General features: G+C 48.1%; 1 protein-coding gene across 1 annotated transcript in view; it reads right to left on the reverse strand.

Annotated features, from left to right (window-relative positions):
* Window positions 1-16,354, reverse strand: part of CSMD1 (CUB and Sushi multiple domains 1) — a 1,001,626-nt gene that overhangs the window by 645,364 nt on the left and 339,908 nt on the right. The window contains exon 3 of the mRNA XM_081129106.1: window positions 5,482-5,594. Coding sequence (XP_080985232.1) covers window positions 5,482-5,594 — 113 coding nt within the window. The remainder of the gene's footprint in view (window positions 1-5,481; window positions 5,595-16,354) is intronic.

Below are 16,354 nucleotides of genomic sequence, written 5' to 3' on the forward strand. Positions count from 1 at the left end.
GACAGGTCACGGGGCCGCGCTTGACCTCGCAGGAGAGCCCGGCCAGAGCAGGTCCCCTCCGCTCCCCTTCAGACACTCTCCCTTCAACTTCCTCTCATCCGCCGTCCTTCCCCTGCCCACCAAGCCGCTCACGGCTCCCCAGGATGGTCATTCGTCCCGTGCACTTGCCACGAGTCTTCCTCACCCAGCAAGACAGCATGTGTCGCCGAGGGGACCTCTACTGTTTAGATTTCAGAGAGGAAGGGACAGCGAGAGACTAGAAACATCAGCGATGAGGGAGACTCGTCCATCGGCCGCCTCCTGCAGGAGCCCTGCTGGGGACTGAGCCCTGACCTCGGGGCCAGGGGTGGACACTCGACCACTGAGCCACACCAGCCACGCTGCGGGAGGACTTCAGCCCAGCTCTGATGCAAAGGTGGCTCCCGGCGCCCAGCACCCAGCACCCAGCACCCAGCACCCAGCACCCAGCACCCAGCACGGGACTGTTCTGAGCGATCCTGGGAGACACAGCCCAGCATTAATTCTCACCACCTCCACCTGGCCCCAGGGCCACCCGACCTTCCCTCTTGTCCTGGAGCTGTTGCTACTATCAGCACCGACGTCTCTCCCTGTTCCCCTTCAGCTCGGGCACCTCTCAACTTCTGTGCCTGTCCCTTAGCTCTCACTGGGTCTGGGGTATGTGCTCCCGAAAGCCGAGAAACTGAACGAGAGAAACGATGAATGGCCAGGCCGGTGCTCACTGACACCTCCACACGGACGGTGGGTGCGGGTTCCTAGACGTACATGCATGTCCCATGTAATTATGTGTATGTGCACACGTGCACATAGGCATGCATCCACGTGTGACCTGGCAGACCTGTGCACACAGACACACATGCAGATGAGAGGCCGTATGGTGACTGGTTAAAATGACCACCTCTGGGAGGACAGACTCCTGTTTAATTTCTGCTCCCACTTTCATTAGCTCTGAGCTCCTGCAAATTAAATTGTGGTAGGTCACTCCCTCCCCTTCTCTGTCTGGCAATATTAGGTAATTTTACTTCACTCCAAGAAACCTTGTGAGGAATTAATAACAAAATGGATATGAGGGTTTATACCTTTGTAGGCGCATCATCTCTATCATCTATCATCTATCATCTCTATCTATCTATCATCTATCTATCTATCTCTATCTATCTATCTATCTATCTATCTATCTATCTATCTATCTATCATCTATCATCTATCATCATCTATCATCTATCTATCATCTATCTATATCTTAGTACCTCTCACCCACAAAGGTACATATACCTTAGTAAGCAGAACATAATGTCATGATTGAGAGGATGAATAATTTTAAGATTAAAAAAAACTGGAAAGAGAAAAGTTTTTACAAGAGCATCTTAGAACCCAGGGGAGTCTCCTGAGCCAAGTTTCTGAAACAAGCAAATTTTTGCTATTGACGAACGTCAAATTCCCCCTCACTATGCCTCCAGTAATTTTTTAAAATTAAAATAGATTTTAATGCTCTATTGATTTCATGTATAAAATTTAAGGCAAATATCTTCAAAGATGGCACCTTGGGAAGCTGAGATAAATGTTGAGGGTGTAAAATCAGTATTTTTTGATCAACATATTTGACTGTTCTACATTTATGGTTAAATTTTTTCCCGTTTCTAAATACCATGTCAGTCAGCATTTCAAAAGAAATTCTAAGGAGACTAGATCCCTTTGTTTCTTAGCTTTGTCTTAAACAAGAATCTAATTTTGCCATCCTTCTGTCGTGCCGAAAGATTCCTGACAAAGTGAATCTCTAAGTCAAAACGCGCATGTGGTTTTCACTCCAGTTTCTTCATAAAACCTGCCATTCCCCGGGCGAGGCCTTTGCCGACTAATCAGAGAAACCGAGCTGCCCCACGGCCACGAGGAGCGTTCTGTTCAGGGAAACACCGACTCTGCCGAACACACATGACGCACTGTTTGACGCACAGAGCAGGTGTCTCCTATCCAAAGCGAAGTTGTATTATACATAAAAATCCTATTTCACACCAAAGACTATAAAAATCCAATCGTCAAAGCAAACTCATTTCACCTGAAAAAGTATCTAAAACGTGAACCTAAATTATGGTAAATCGTTCCTGCAACATATAACCAACACATGACCTTAAATTATGAAAGGTCAATGTATAAAAAATTACCAAATAGACTGTGAAACATTTGAAATGAAATTCAAGACAAAATTAAAGACGTGAGTTAAGAAAAGAAATATTTAAAAATAAATCAGACTTCAGAATCAACGTGACCCACGTTTGAAGTTGGAGGGATTTCGTCACATATTCGCTGGTGTCTGTAACACTCGGTTCGCTGTGTCACTAATAAGAAGATTGATTAGGAAGCTGATCAACCCTCTTTTAAAACATGAACCACTGAAGGGAGCAGGGGGCAGGTTCTTTGGGGCACAATCTCTAGACGCACACAGGTCACCACACTGATCTGTCCTCTTTGTCCTCAAGTCTAACGATAACCGTGCCTGTCATGCGTGTTCACTGTAACTTCTCGTGTGTCGAGACGTCAGGCCAATTTTCTGACCTACATGTTTTTTTTAATATCATAAACTTAATAAGAAAAAATAAATATATATATTTTTAGTAATTGAGATCTTGAGGAAGGAAGGTCAACAAATAGAAATACAGAAATAGATGCTGCTTATATACATAGCATCTTATTATTGGACAAATACAGGAATTTCGATAGTATTCCATCTTATTGGAAACTATGTGCAATCCCAATATTTTCTGTTATAAATTTATCAAAGAAAATTATATAAATTCTTTGGTTTACCATAAAGAATAATGTGTATTGATGAAACTACTACAAAACACCCTAATTAAGACAGTAACTTCAATTTCATTATTCTGTATTTATGGGTAAAAATATGTTGATTTCATCAGCAATCTATACACTTACTAGCTATGACCCTGAAGGGCTTCATATTTAGTAAGTTAGTGTGAAATTAATAAATATACACATTTGATTTTCAGGGTTAAATTCAATGTCTGAACACAGGAATTAGAATATTTTAATTTATTGTTTCCCTACTCATTAGTAGATTAATATTTCAAGTATGAATAATAATTCATGTAAATATTAACTACTCCAAAGTACTGCCAGAAATCTAAAAAGTTCAGTCTCCAGACTGTTTATTACCAAGATTATAGTGTTTAGACAGATTTTAAGGTTGAAAGATTTTCTCCAATTCAAACAAATAAATTTAAATAAAAATTAAATATCAATCTGATAATATTAAATAAATTCTCATTTTAATTGGAAGAAAAAAATTCTAGATGACGGAGTAAACTATTTTTTAAAATGCTGATTTAGTATTTTCTATATAAATTAAATTTCCTTCAGATGTCTTGGATAAGAAGTCAACATTTTATTGTGTTATTTGGCTTCTTTTAATTACCTGATGGACAGTCCCATCCAAATAAAACCTAATGGGAAAGAAGGAAACCTGAGTCATCAAAATGGCTCAATGCGTTGGTTTCAAAATAATTTTAGATATTTTTCTGACAATTATCATTGGTTCTGCTTTATATTATATTTAGTTAGGGATAGTTGCATATTTTATACACCCTGTAAGAATATCTCACTTGTTATAGTGACACTGCCTGGGTGTGTCACAGTTGTCTCTAAACTCATGGTGGGAACTGATATTATTATCAGTCAGCTGCTGCTTACAGGGAAAGCTTCACTCTCTTCTGGATACATTCTCTAGTCTTTAATCTTCTGTTTAGACTATAATTATGGTTTTTCTCCAGATAGGACACATTCATTTTCTCAGGAGACCTTTAAGCTATTGAGAAATAACTTAAAAATACTGATATTAAATTCTCTATACAATTTTGGTTCTGCTGACAAAGCCCTTTTAATTAGGTTTTTTCTTTCAAAACAAAGGCTTGCATTTACTTGTAAAGAGACTATATTCTAACATCACTATTTAAATATAAATTTCAAAATAAAAGCATTTCAAATATCAAGTCTTAAAAAAACAACATCTTTAACTTACGGTCCTGTTCACGTTTCAAGTCATTTCTCTAATATTTTTTTAAGAAACATAAATATTTTTCTGACAGAGACAGTCTCCCCAATAGTTCTGTGCTGTCCCATCATGACAAGCAACGACCCAACAGCGACAGCTCAGAAAGATTCCACGGAATCGCTCCTGTGTCCATCACTCACCAGCAGTGTGTCTACGTTCACCTTAGGAAAACGGGCAAACAGGATATTCTAGTGCCAACTCCGCCGGGAAGGGGAGGAGATCCCGAGGTTTCCCGAGGGCGGGAGCTCTGTCACCCTTCTCAGCAAAGGGCACGTGCGATGGGGGGACAAGGCAGGTTTCCCAGGCGACCAGGACACGCGGCCTTAGAAACAGTTGTTTTTCCAAGTGTGTGAAGTTAGGGTACATGGGAAGTGGCAGATACAAGGCAACTGGAAAGGGAATAGTACCTATTAAGGTTAAATTAGCCTGTTACTCTCCAAACATTAAATTATTCCCTGACAGTCAATGATGAACCTAAAGATGATTCATCCTTTCAGGCCACGGGTGCCGGTTTTTACAAAAACACCGTGGCCAGGAAGACACTGAAATCAGAATATTTGCCCTTCCTAAGGATCATTCCATATAAAACTTAAAAAAACCCCACAAAACTGATTTGTTTAAGCAGGCACAGAGAGGAGAGCCTGCCTCACACGGTCTGGCGACTGCACAGCAGCCGAATGCAGCTGCAGGAAGCACACGCAGACTTTACCTCCCACAGCGAGGGAGCCCTGCCGGGCCCGGAGACGGGACTGGGCCGGGGACATCCTGCGTCACAGGTGGGTGCTGCCGACAGGGACTGGCCTAAACCCCGCCCAGGTCTTTCATCCATCACGGGAGTTTACATATGTTGAAAATAATAGCCTTCGTGTTACACATAAGATAAATTTTAAGACGTCTCTGTGAAACAACAGACCCACTGCGGCATTTACGCAAATCTGAAAATACGAAAACAAACGCAGCGCAACCCGGAGGCCCGGCGAAGACCAAACGGTAAAATCAAAATAATTTCCTCAAGGAGCAGTTCCACCTTTGAAAACAAAAATCCATTTAAAAGAACTCCCCTGACTCAAGCACTGCCAGTATTATCATCCAACGACATTTTAAGAGGACTCATCTGTGCTAAGAATATTTCTCCAGGGAAAAGGCGTGCTGTCAATTAGCGTTCAAAATTCCCCAAACTTCTCTCCACCGATAAAGGAAAATTATAAACAGACGTGTTGTGCGCAAAAGTTTGGCAATGAGAGCAAATAGCGCTCTTCAATCTCCAATGCATCGCACAAATCCGAACGCTGACCCCCTTGGGTCCCCTGGGGTTTGCGGTCACACCCACACCCTGGCCCAGGGCAGCGAGGGGAGCCGGTGCGCGGCGGGCGGGCGCGGGCCCGGCGAGGTCCTACCTTCGTACAGGGCCCTGAAGCCCTGGGCGCTCACGGCGAAGTCGGTGGTGAACCACAGCGTGAGGATGGACCCCGAGCTCACGACGGACGAGGGCAGCTGGAACCCCGAGAGCCTGGGTTTCAGAGAAACAGAGGAACACAGTTAAAAAGCAGGAATGGGCCGCGCACGTTAGTGTGAGGACCACCTTCGGTCCCTCTTCTCACGGCGGCATATTTACTTGAGATCAAAGACTGGACAATGTCACGATCTGCACACAAGGCGCTCTGCTAGGTAATTAAGCGGCTCCGACCGATCGCCAGAGTTTATGCGCGTCGACGGTTTTTGAGAATATTCCTCTTGAAGGAGCCAGATGATCGCTGCCCCAAAGAGAAAACAAACGAAGTGAAGTCGCCTCATCCCTGCTACGTGAAACCAGATGCTACTGCGCCTGCTTTTGAGTTTACCGTCTGCCCCTAAATTATTAGGAGGTGGGTTGTCTCATCTCACCGGTAACGAGCTTATTCTTAAAAGCTCCCTGACATGAACCCAAGTGACCCTTGAAAAGAAAACATGCCAGTCGCAGCGTAATAACCAATAATCAGTCGTGACCTTGAGCAGAGGTCAGATACATTGATGTTACTCTCTGGATTTCAGGACCGATCTTTTGAATTTTAAGATGTTTTTCACACTTCACTGGGTTTGGATGTCTTTACAGACGCCAATGTGGTGAAGTCAGGTCTCTGGGTGAGTGGACGCGTGCGGCGATATTCATAAAACTCTACTAGCAGTGCTTGAAAGGTCAAAGAGGCTCTTTACCCATTGGTATTTTACCTAAAGTCTGCTAATTAAGCAGTTTGTGTACAGATGTGTGGTTTAATTTAGCCTGAGCACAAGCCTCCGATGCCAGGGGAAGTCAGCCCGAACGCTCGTCCCCCCGGGAGAAATTCCCGCTCGCGGCGCAAGCCGCGGTGCTGAACCTAATTACAGTCTCGGTAGGTTGCAGAATCAAAATAGAAACTAATAAGAAGAGAAAAATGAAAGGACAATCGCCAATCACTAAACCACGCACTTCAAAACCACCCATGCGTCAAAGGCAGTCGCAAGGGACACGGAAAAATACACTGGACTAAATAAAGTTCACAGCGCAGGAGCTACGGATTCGGAATCAGCTAAGCAGGGCAGCGAGAAAAAGTAATGGCACTAAAAATACACTAGAAGGTAGGACAATTTCATATTCATAACCCAAGCTCCCATCTCGAGAACTTAGAAAATAAGAATAAAGTCAACCTAAAGCAAACAGAAGGCAAGAAAGAAAAGATAAACGCGGAAATCGATAAAGACTGAACGCAGAGAAACAGCACGGAAGGAAAGAGCATTTGTCAGGGGGCACAGCCGACCACGAAAAGACCTCTCGGTGAAACACGCGTGGGGGCCCCCCAACCCGACAGGATCTACACGAACCCCACGGCTGACGTCACGCGTGGGGGCGAACCGAGCGCCCCCCCCCCCCCCCCGGCGGGGACGCGGCCCAGGGCCGCCTGGCCGCTTTCCCTCCCGGTGCTGCTGGAAGGTCCGGCCAGCTGAGAAATGCAGACGAGCACAGAGGGGCCGGAGAGCATGAAACACAATCGCCCGCTTGCAGGTGACACAACTATCTACACAATTATGTCAACGGAGCTGTGAGACGACCCCCAGAGCTGACACGTGGGATACGCCCTTGCGTGGGAAACACAATGCGCACACAAAAACCCTTTATATGTAAGTATTTAAAATTATTTTTGTAACTGTTCTGAGCCACGACTTAAGAAGCCTTGATGGTAACGTATTGGTGTAGGGAGAAACATCTCATATTGTAAAATCAGCTTACAATTCTTACATTTCCTTCAAAGCCAATCGTAGTTCTACATAGAGGCACTGAACTCATGAACACCAAAACGAACAGCGCGATGCCATTCATAGTCACTGTCAGAAATAAAACCAAAGGCTTCGCTGCAACAGAACATGGACAAAACTATACCCTGAGGATTATAAATGCTGACGAAAGAAACCAGTCAGTGACTAAACAGAGAAATGTACGACGCTGTATTTATTTTAAATTTTTTTGTTACACTTACGGGTGCATTAGTTGTTTTTTTAAATTTATCTTTATTGTTGAAAGTACTACAGACGCCCCCCCCCCCCCCCCGGGCCCCTCTGCATTTAAGGCCCGTGGCCCGGCATCAGCAGGGCCGTGGGCCCTGTCGGTGGGTTGGGGCCAGGTGGAGACGGTGAGCGGGTCTCGAAGGTCCCGGAGAACCTCGGAGAGCAAACGTGTGGTTCAGGTCTTTCGTCATTACTCCAACTCACAAGGAGGGGAGGTCCCGTGAAAGGCCTGGGACACTCGCCCCTCGGCCTCCCTGCAGATCCGCGGCTCACGGGGCCTTTATTACGTCACTTACGTTCTTCCCACGAGGACCCTGGGGGCACAGTTTACTGTCATCTAACTTCCTTTGAGGAAGATCTATTCCTATGAACAGCTGGTTTGTTTTCAGTACCCGACACGTCACGGGGCTGTGCGAGGCTGTGTCTTCGTTGAAATGAAATTTAGGGACAGGTTTCTGGCGTTTCCCGAGGGACGTGTGACCCCACAGAGCAGCCTCCTTTCAGATCCCACACGTCCGTCCCCCTTCGGGACCCGACCTTGTGGCCGCCCATGTCCCATATGTCTCGTCGGCCTCTCTGCCTCCAGCTACAACCTCGGAGGCGTCGGCAAAGTGGGGTGTAAATGAAAACAAGAAAGAAAAATGCTCCTGTTTCTCTCCACCGTCCCCCGTCTTGCGAACACCTGACTTACTGCTTCGCACACCGTGACTCAGACAGAATTTCAGGGGGTTGGGTCATGTACGGGGACCACTCCGAGGCGACCGGGAGAAAATCGAGCCACGAGGACACATGCATCTGTTCACCATGGATCTTCTGCCGTAATTTTGCCCAAAATTCTAAGCTGGCCTTTCCATGTGGTCGCACAGCAGCCGGCTGAGCTGGGGGGGGGGCGTCGGCTCCACCCCCGGGTTGAGTCTGGGCACCTAACATCCCTGCCACGGTCCTCACTGCAGAAAACACCCCGATTTTATCCCATTCACACCGTTAGGACGTCACCTGAGTCGTTGGTGGGAGGAAGGACACCAAGGGCAAAGGGGGGCCCTGACCTGAGGCCCAGCTCACCCTCGGTGAAAACCAGCCAGTCGCTCCCTGCAGACGGTCCCCTCTCCCTGTTCCCTGCTGTCCCACAGAACCTCATTTACCGTGTTTTCCGCAGGGGGGGCCCCTTCTCACCAGCGAGCCGGGCGGGCCTGGGGCCTGTGGGAGTGGGGGGCTGTCGGGGGGAAGCCGAGCCGGCTCCTGGGAGCGACGCCCACGTCCAGGGACGGTCACTGGGCAGACGCACAATCTCCGGGGTCGGGATCGAACAAGCTTGCCCAAGAAATCCCGGGGCAGGCTGCCCTGGGAAACACCTCCGGGCCTCCGCCCTGTGCTCTCGCCCCAGGCACTCCCCCCACGGCCACCAGGGCAGCAGTCGGGGTGCTGGGGGTGCAGGAGGAACCACCAGACACTCAGAGCGGCCGAGCCGACAGCAGGCCGAGTGCGGCTTCGCCCCCGGTGGGCGGGGGTCAGGGTCCCATTAGACACGAGGCTCCCCGCCCGGTCCCCCGCCACAGGCCGCACAACCGACCGTGTCTGTGACTAAATGTCGACTATCTTCCTAACTACGGTTTGGTCAAAATGTCAAGTATATATTTTAAGTAAATTAAAAAAAAAAAATCACTAAATTAAATTTTATTCCAGTGAACTAATGGCTTTAAAGAAAATCTCTGAAAAGCCAAATGTTGCCAAACTCCCGTTCGTAGGTGATAGTTAATGACATTGCCCTGCAGGCCTTACGCTCCCGTGGGTGTCCTACAACGTCGCCTACAAAAAGGCCTGGCCTGGCATTACAGGTGACGTGAGGATCGTACCCTTAGAGTCGGCGGTGACCTTAAATTAGCCCACGTTTCACCGATTAAATTAACTTCCTCAGGGCCTCAGGCAGCCACCGCCCGGCTGCGTGGGCTCACCGCGGCTGACAAACGGAGCCCGCCCGGCGGCCCCGGCCCTGGATGTTTAGACCCCCGCTCTAGGTATGTTCAAGCAACCGTCCCGTCGCTAGTACCTGGAATAGGGTCCAGGCCACGGAAAGAAATATGAATGGATGAACCACATACGTCCAGAGACGTGGACGCATGGAACAGAGGTAATACTTCAAACCATAAAGATAAATTTAAAAATAAAGCAAGTATACGGGGCTTACCGTTTTTCAGAAGCTATTTATTTTGTAGTTGTTACTGCTGTAAGATGCACTGTTTCTCTAGTCGCCTTATTTGAGCCTGAATTTTTACCATGTTTGGTCCCAAGGACAATGTTGCGTAACCAGGATCGACCAGTTTTCCCTTCATTCAGAGCACTTGCTGGACATCTACTGAACGTATATTCATGACTAATCCATTTCACGCATTCAAGAAACTTACCGTCTAGAGTGAAGCTCGGGAAATGCTTAGGACGATGCTGGAGGAAGCAGACGGGGTGATCCGCACAGGTGCTCACCCCCCGCCGCCTGGCTGCCTGTCATTTCACACCTTCGCTCTCGGCCTTTGGAAACAGCGCCTATTCCACTTATCGCTTCTCTACTATTCAACATACAACTATTTCTAACGAGCAACATAAAAGATGGAGGCCTACTCAAAATATCAATTTGATTATAGATTTTCATCACTCGGCACAGACTACACGCGTGGGTGTAAGTGTGCGCATGTTCATACATATGTATAGGGCGACCCCCAAAACATGCCCACACACTTCAACTCACTTAACTTTCACTCCTCTTTAGGTTTAACTGTTTGAAATAGTGGGTGAAGCCAGACTAAGCCTTGAACAAAGAAAACGTGTCCTAAAGGGCCCCCGGGCTGTTTTTATGGACACACAGAGATAAAGTTTACGGAACAAAACCGGCAACAGTGGACGCACTGAGGGCGCAGACACCGAGCGGAATGGTCCTTGACGCTGGCGACTCCACGGCGTTGCGTCATCAGCAGGGTCCGGGCCAGAACGGTCATCAGTGTGAAAACAGGTGTTGGCAAAAATATTATTCATTCCTGTAGATTCTTCTAAATGTTGAAAATGGACTGCATGTTAATAAACACGGGCTCTATAATCATTCAAAGTGTGCACACGGTTCTGGGCACCTGCACACAGATGCGGACACACACATTCAACCCCGTCTGTAATTCTGTCGCTAAAAATGGGTTGAGTTTTACACTTCGGGGGTCACTGCTCCATGTGACCTCTCTCTCCAGCAAAGACTGAGTGAATTACCTGACGCTTTCTTTAAAATAATGTTGTTTTGAATTTTTTGGCCTCTTTGGTATGGCCTGGCAGCAAAGATATTTGAAGAAGCTGCTACACGTGAAGTCTTCGTTGTCCCTGCCATTAGGAAACTAAAGCTAAAAGTCTTGTTTCCATTAGTCCCCAGTTGGGTGTGACAAGCCTGCTCCGCCCTTTCCCGAGCTCTTACAGCGGCTACGAGGGTCTGGTTTGGTTTTAGAAGAAAAGAGATCCGGGCATCGGGTTTTACTCCTTTATCGCAGCCCAACGCTGAGTACCTAACAATTCTAAGTTGTAATTATTAGTGGACCGGAAAATCTAGAGGCACGAGACTTTGTAGAAATTCTGCATTTACGAAATCCTCAGGAAAGACCCCCATTTCCCCGCACCCCAGGCCCTTCCCAGTGACACACGACAGAACCAGGAGGGGCTTCGGCGTCCCACAGGGAAAACCAAGGCGCCGTGTCATGAGACAACTCAAAGTCAAGGCATCTTACCGTAGGGCTAATTAGGAATTAAAAGCAATTCTAAGCAGCTCGCTATCTGCCCCGTAAGTGGTAACATGGAAGGGACACGTAAAGATTTACTGCCCTTTGAAACGGTTTTCATACTGATTTCAGAAATAAAGAGATCCCTGTCCTAGGGGGTGCCTGGAGACACACACATAGGCAACAATGTATCTTTCCTATTAACAAGCTAGAAATGTTTCTGATTCGTTTAATAACAATGTATACGTGATCGGGTGGCTTTCAAGGACAGGCACACTCCAGAAATGTCATGCTTTGTACTCACCCATGAGGACTGACACGCATGTCCTTGGGCAGAGCTCTTAAAAGCAAGAATTGGAAACCTTGGAGGTGAAAGCACAGCTGAAGGATGAAATGAATACTTAATTTTCTTATCGCAAGTTCTGCAGGAGCGGCAGAGGGATATTTTCCCTCAGAAAGGATCATGTTTCTCTTACATGAATATCTTTGGTTATACTTTCCAAATGTTATGAGATTTCCCGTAGCCCTTTCACGTCTTGATAATGAGAATGCTCTATTCTATTCCAAACATTCAGCTTTTCACACATTCGTCGCTTCCGGGAGGAATCTAGACGGTGCTCTATGCAATATTTCGTTGGTGTGTGAAGGTAACTGACCCATAGTTGGTGCTGGAAATTTGAAGGAAAAATGAGGTTTTCTAAATTAGTGATATGTTATTATTTAAAAACAGACACTAGGACTCAGTACAGATGGGAATGGTGTGCACATGTCGGCCGCTCCGGGTTTTCCACCGCTCGGTGCGGCACTGAGGACGGCCCTGCGTCTGGGCTCGTCACTTAGATGCTGCGCGTTTATGAAATGCGTGTTGCACAGACGTTCACGTAGATGTTCACGGACGTCCCGGAATAGTTTGGCTTAGCAGGCTTACTTTCAGACGGGCTCCCCTCAGGTCCCAGACCCGCTGTTTGCCTACACGCCCCCGGGTTTAGCGTCGGGTCCTGCGCCGCCCCCGACTGCCGGAGGGAGCCCACTGCTGGGCTGCAAGCACAGTTCCCGCTGTGGGGACTCGGAGCCGACCCATCCCGGCGCCAGGCACAGCAGGAGGCCCGGGGCCCAGCTCAGGGCACCCGCCCAGGAAGCCGCAGGTGACAACCAATCCCCGCTCCTCGCGCTGCGCTTCCCGTCTCAGCGTAAAGGAGCTCGGGAGCCCTGTGGGGACACGGTGTGTCCTCGCTCCGCCCTCACTTTATACCCGCATCATCCCATCGAGGAGGCCGGGCTCACCCTGAGCTCCGGGCCCAGCCGCTTGGCGCACCTTCTGGCCTTAACTCCCCCTTGAGATGACCTTCAATTACCTGCAAACACTCGGCGGTGAGTGAAACCATTCAGATAAGCTGCCCTCCTTCCCCGGGCGTTTTATGGATGAAAAGTCCTGCTTACCGCCCAAGATCTGGCTTCTGAAATTAAATTCGAGATGCATTATCTGAATCCACACGGCGTCCTCTTAAAAGCATGAAAACAGCAAGGACTTGTCCCCGTAGAGTTTACGGATGTGTGGTAGCCACACAGGCCTGGAGGTTTCCAAACAGGAATGACCACAGCCCCGGACACGCCACCAGCCGGGGAACGCGAGGCACTTTCATCTCAGCGCGAGGTTCCTGAGGACGGTCTGCGGTGGCACTGGCTGCGGGCCTGCTCGGCGCCCCTCTCCTGACCTGCGTCCATGAGTCCCGCTAATTAACCAGCCAGGCAATCAGTTCACCATTGGTGGGGCCTGTTCTCTGCTTTGCTCAGAGTTTCCTAATGACTTTGTTAAATCACATTCTTATAGTTGTTTGAATTATATAACTTTTCTTAGGCAAATTAAAAATCGAAAATAACCTTTTACCGATGCCCACTTTAACAGAGATTAACATGTATATTGTTTTTCCCAAATTATAAAAATATTAGTCTAACTTTATGGATGACTGAATGAATTCACATACATTTATTACCTAAAATCTTTAATAATTCAGTGGTTTACTTCCATCTAATTTCTTTCTAACACCCTTTAAAATGCTTCTGTTTTTGCACCTTGGAAGACAGGCAGGCCTCATTTCACTGCACCAGTTTATTGAGCTCCCCACATGTTGTGTTTTTTACAAACTGAAGGTGAGACCCTCCGCCAGCCCCAGGATTCCGACTCCCTTTATTGCGACGCTCTGTTTGGTGCCCGGGACCCAAACCTGAAGTGCCTGCCGGGTCTGCCTGAGCCGAGCGGAGACAGGTGTGTACATATATGCACATGTATACACGTGCACACATTTCAAGTATATACTTGAAGTATTTGTGTATATATATACAAGTACGTAAAATAACATATCTTTTTTCTCTATATTTTTCATTGTGAAAAATAAGTATTTATGCATTTATCTATTTCAAGGTAAAGCACAGACGGTGTCTGTAAGGAGCTAGAACAGTTACAGCGCAGACAGACGCCTACTAAAGGAGGCTGCAGATTTAATTCTAAGTCCCTATTGTCAAGCAAAGGGGGTGCAAATCAGCTTTATGTTACCGACTGAGAAGCCCACGGCTGTAAATACCGGCTCAGACCAGAGCTGTAAATCCAAGCCACAGAGATGAAAAGAACTCAGCGAATATCATCCTTTAAAGATAATAAGGCCGTATAATAAGATCATAGGAGAAAACCGCAGAGGGGTGAGCCAAGGTAGCGGTGAGCGCCAGCAGGCGCCTGGGCGCTTCCATAAAGGGATCAACGCGCATCCCCGACGCTCGGCATCCTGGGCGCTCCCACACGTTTTCCCCTTCACAGGAGTTAAGGAATTTTAATGTAAAAATAAGATGTCAGAGTTCAAGAGTCCGAAGCGCAGTCTGGATGAGGGTCCTGGAAAGGAGCCCCTCCCCCTAGGAGTGCCAGTTACATGTGTGCCGGGCGCAGGCCCTGCCTGCCCCGGCCGACACCCGTCGGCACGTGAAACTCTGGACGGTGCCAGGGGAGCTCCCTAGCCAGGCCCTGGCTCTGCAGGGGCGACGTAGGAGCCAGGCACAGCGGGAAGAAAGATTCCCCTGTATTGATTTCTTTCCCCTTTTGAAAAGTTTTATCATGGGAATGCATTATTTTTATTTATTTATTTATTTATTTATTAAATATATCTTTATTGATTTCAGAGAGAGGAAAGGAGAGGGAGAGAGAGATAGAAACATCAATGATGAGAGAGTCATTGATCGAGCCCACAACCCGGGCATGTGCCCTGACCGGGAATCGAACCCTGATTGCCTGGATCCCAGGTCGACGCTCAACCGCTGAGCCACACCCGGCTGGGCGAATGTATTATTTTTAAAAACTAGGTATTTGAAATATTCATTGAAATGTATGTATCTAATTTAAATTCTAATCTGTACAATACTTTCTCAAACACATTTTCGGACCGTGTGACTATTAGGAACACAAGCTGTCGTTAAGATTATTTCCCTAAAATGAAATCGATGATAACAAACGTCTTGGCATTGAATATTCACAGGGTGCTTTGCGGGAGTAGAGGAGCTTAGCGCGAGGGAAAACTGTTTTAACCTAACTGTGGAAATGCTGGTAGAAGCTATTTCAATCTGTGTGCCGTTTATGCGAGCAGTTTCTGCGCAAGGCTCTCGACAATGTCCTTAAAGGGCTTTGTTATCTACATATTTAATTCTGTCCCTCACACAAGCCATAATTTACTCTAAAATAAACTATTTACAAGAGTCATTAAGGTACTAATTAAAACATTTGAGGCCCATTACAGAAATGCAGCGCTTCATTCAGACCCCGGCTGCGGTCTCTCTCACCCGCGGATTCTGAGCGTGTCGCCGGCCGGGGGTCGCGCTCAACCCGGCTGAGCAGCGGAGCAGGGTCAGGAGGCTGAGCGGAGCCCCGGAGAGGCCCCCGAGCCGCTGCACCGCCGGTTTCCCGTGTGGGAAATCTCGTTGTGAGTCTTATTTTCAGCCTCTGACGTAATCTACCAACTGTACAGACCGACTCGGTCGCAAAATCATTCCCCATCGAAGGCACAGAAACCAAAGCGAGTTGGCCTGACGTGGTCTCCGTGGGCCTTTCTCGGAGGCGGCCCCGGGAAAACATTTTCTCATAAACCTCCAGGAGCTTCAGCTCTGAGCCGCGTGGCTGAATTCTCTACCTTCTCCCTCTTTCATCTGCCACCGTTCGGCAAACACGTCTGGAGCACGGCTCTGAGCCACGGCAAGGAGCCGTCGGAGACCCCGGGCGAGGGGGCCGGTCACAGCGGAGCCGGGGCCACCCCCACGCCTGCGCCTCTCAGAGGGCTTGGGTTCCTCTCCCTCTGACAACAGCAGCACAGTCCTCCAGAATCAGGACACTCACGGGTGCGGAGTAAAGGCGGGCGTCCAGCATCCGCTCCGCCCCGCGGCCCAGGCCTCCTCCTATCGACAGTCTCCTGGATCTTTGCGGATCGTAGTTAGACCCGTGTCGTTTCTCTGGGAAAAGATGCTCTTACTTTACATGTTCAATGAAGAGACTATTTAAGATGAACATGTAACCGATCATTGATTTCATATCAGTTCCTGATTTTTGCGGACAAGGGAAAACGTGCCCGACCCCGATAAGGAGGATTCTGGCCCCGGATCGTCAGGGGCTCGCGGGTGAGCCGGGACGGAGGCCACCCAGGGGGAGGCGGCCTGGACAGTTACTACAACGGTGAGAATCCAGAGCGCCACTGACGTTACGAGAAAAAAGAAAACCTTTCAACTTCTCGAACGACCGGGGGAGGGACCCTGAAGTAGGTGACCCGTGGTTTGGACCTCGAGGGGAGAGCAGAGTATTGTTCAGAGACGGTGAACAGCATCCCGCACCTGAGGCCGGGACAGGCTCTGCCCCAATCAGCCTCCCTGCAGGTAAGAAACCGAGCCACAGACCCCGAGCCCTGGCCCAGAAAATGCTTTCCCATCAGCTTCCCCCTCAGGAAGCCTGTTCCCCGGAGACGGGCTTGTCGCGGGGGGA

This window comes from Miniopterus schreibersii, assembly GCF_964146895.1.
Source record: "Miniopterus schreibersii genome assembly, chromosome: 2".
NCBI classification, from domain to species: domain Eukaryota; kingdom Metazoa; phylum Chordata; class Mammalia; order Chiroptera; family Miniopteridae; genus Miniopterus; species Miniopterus schreibersii.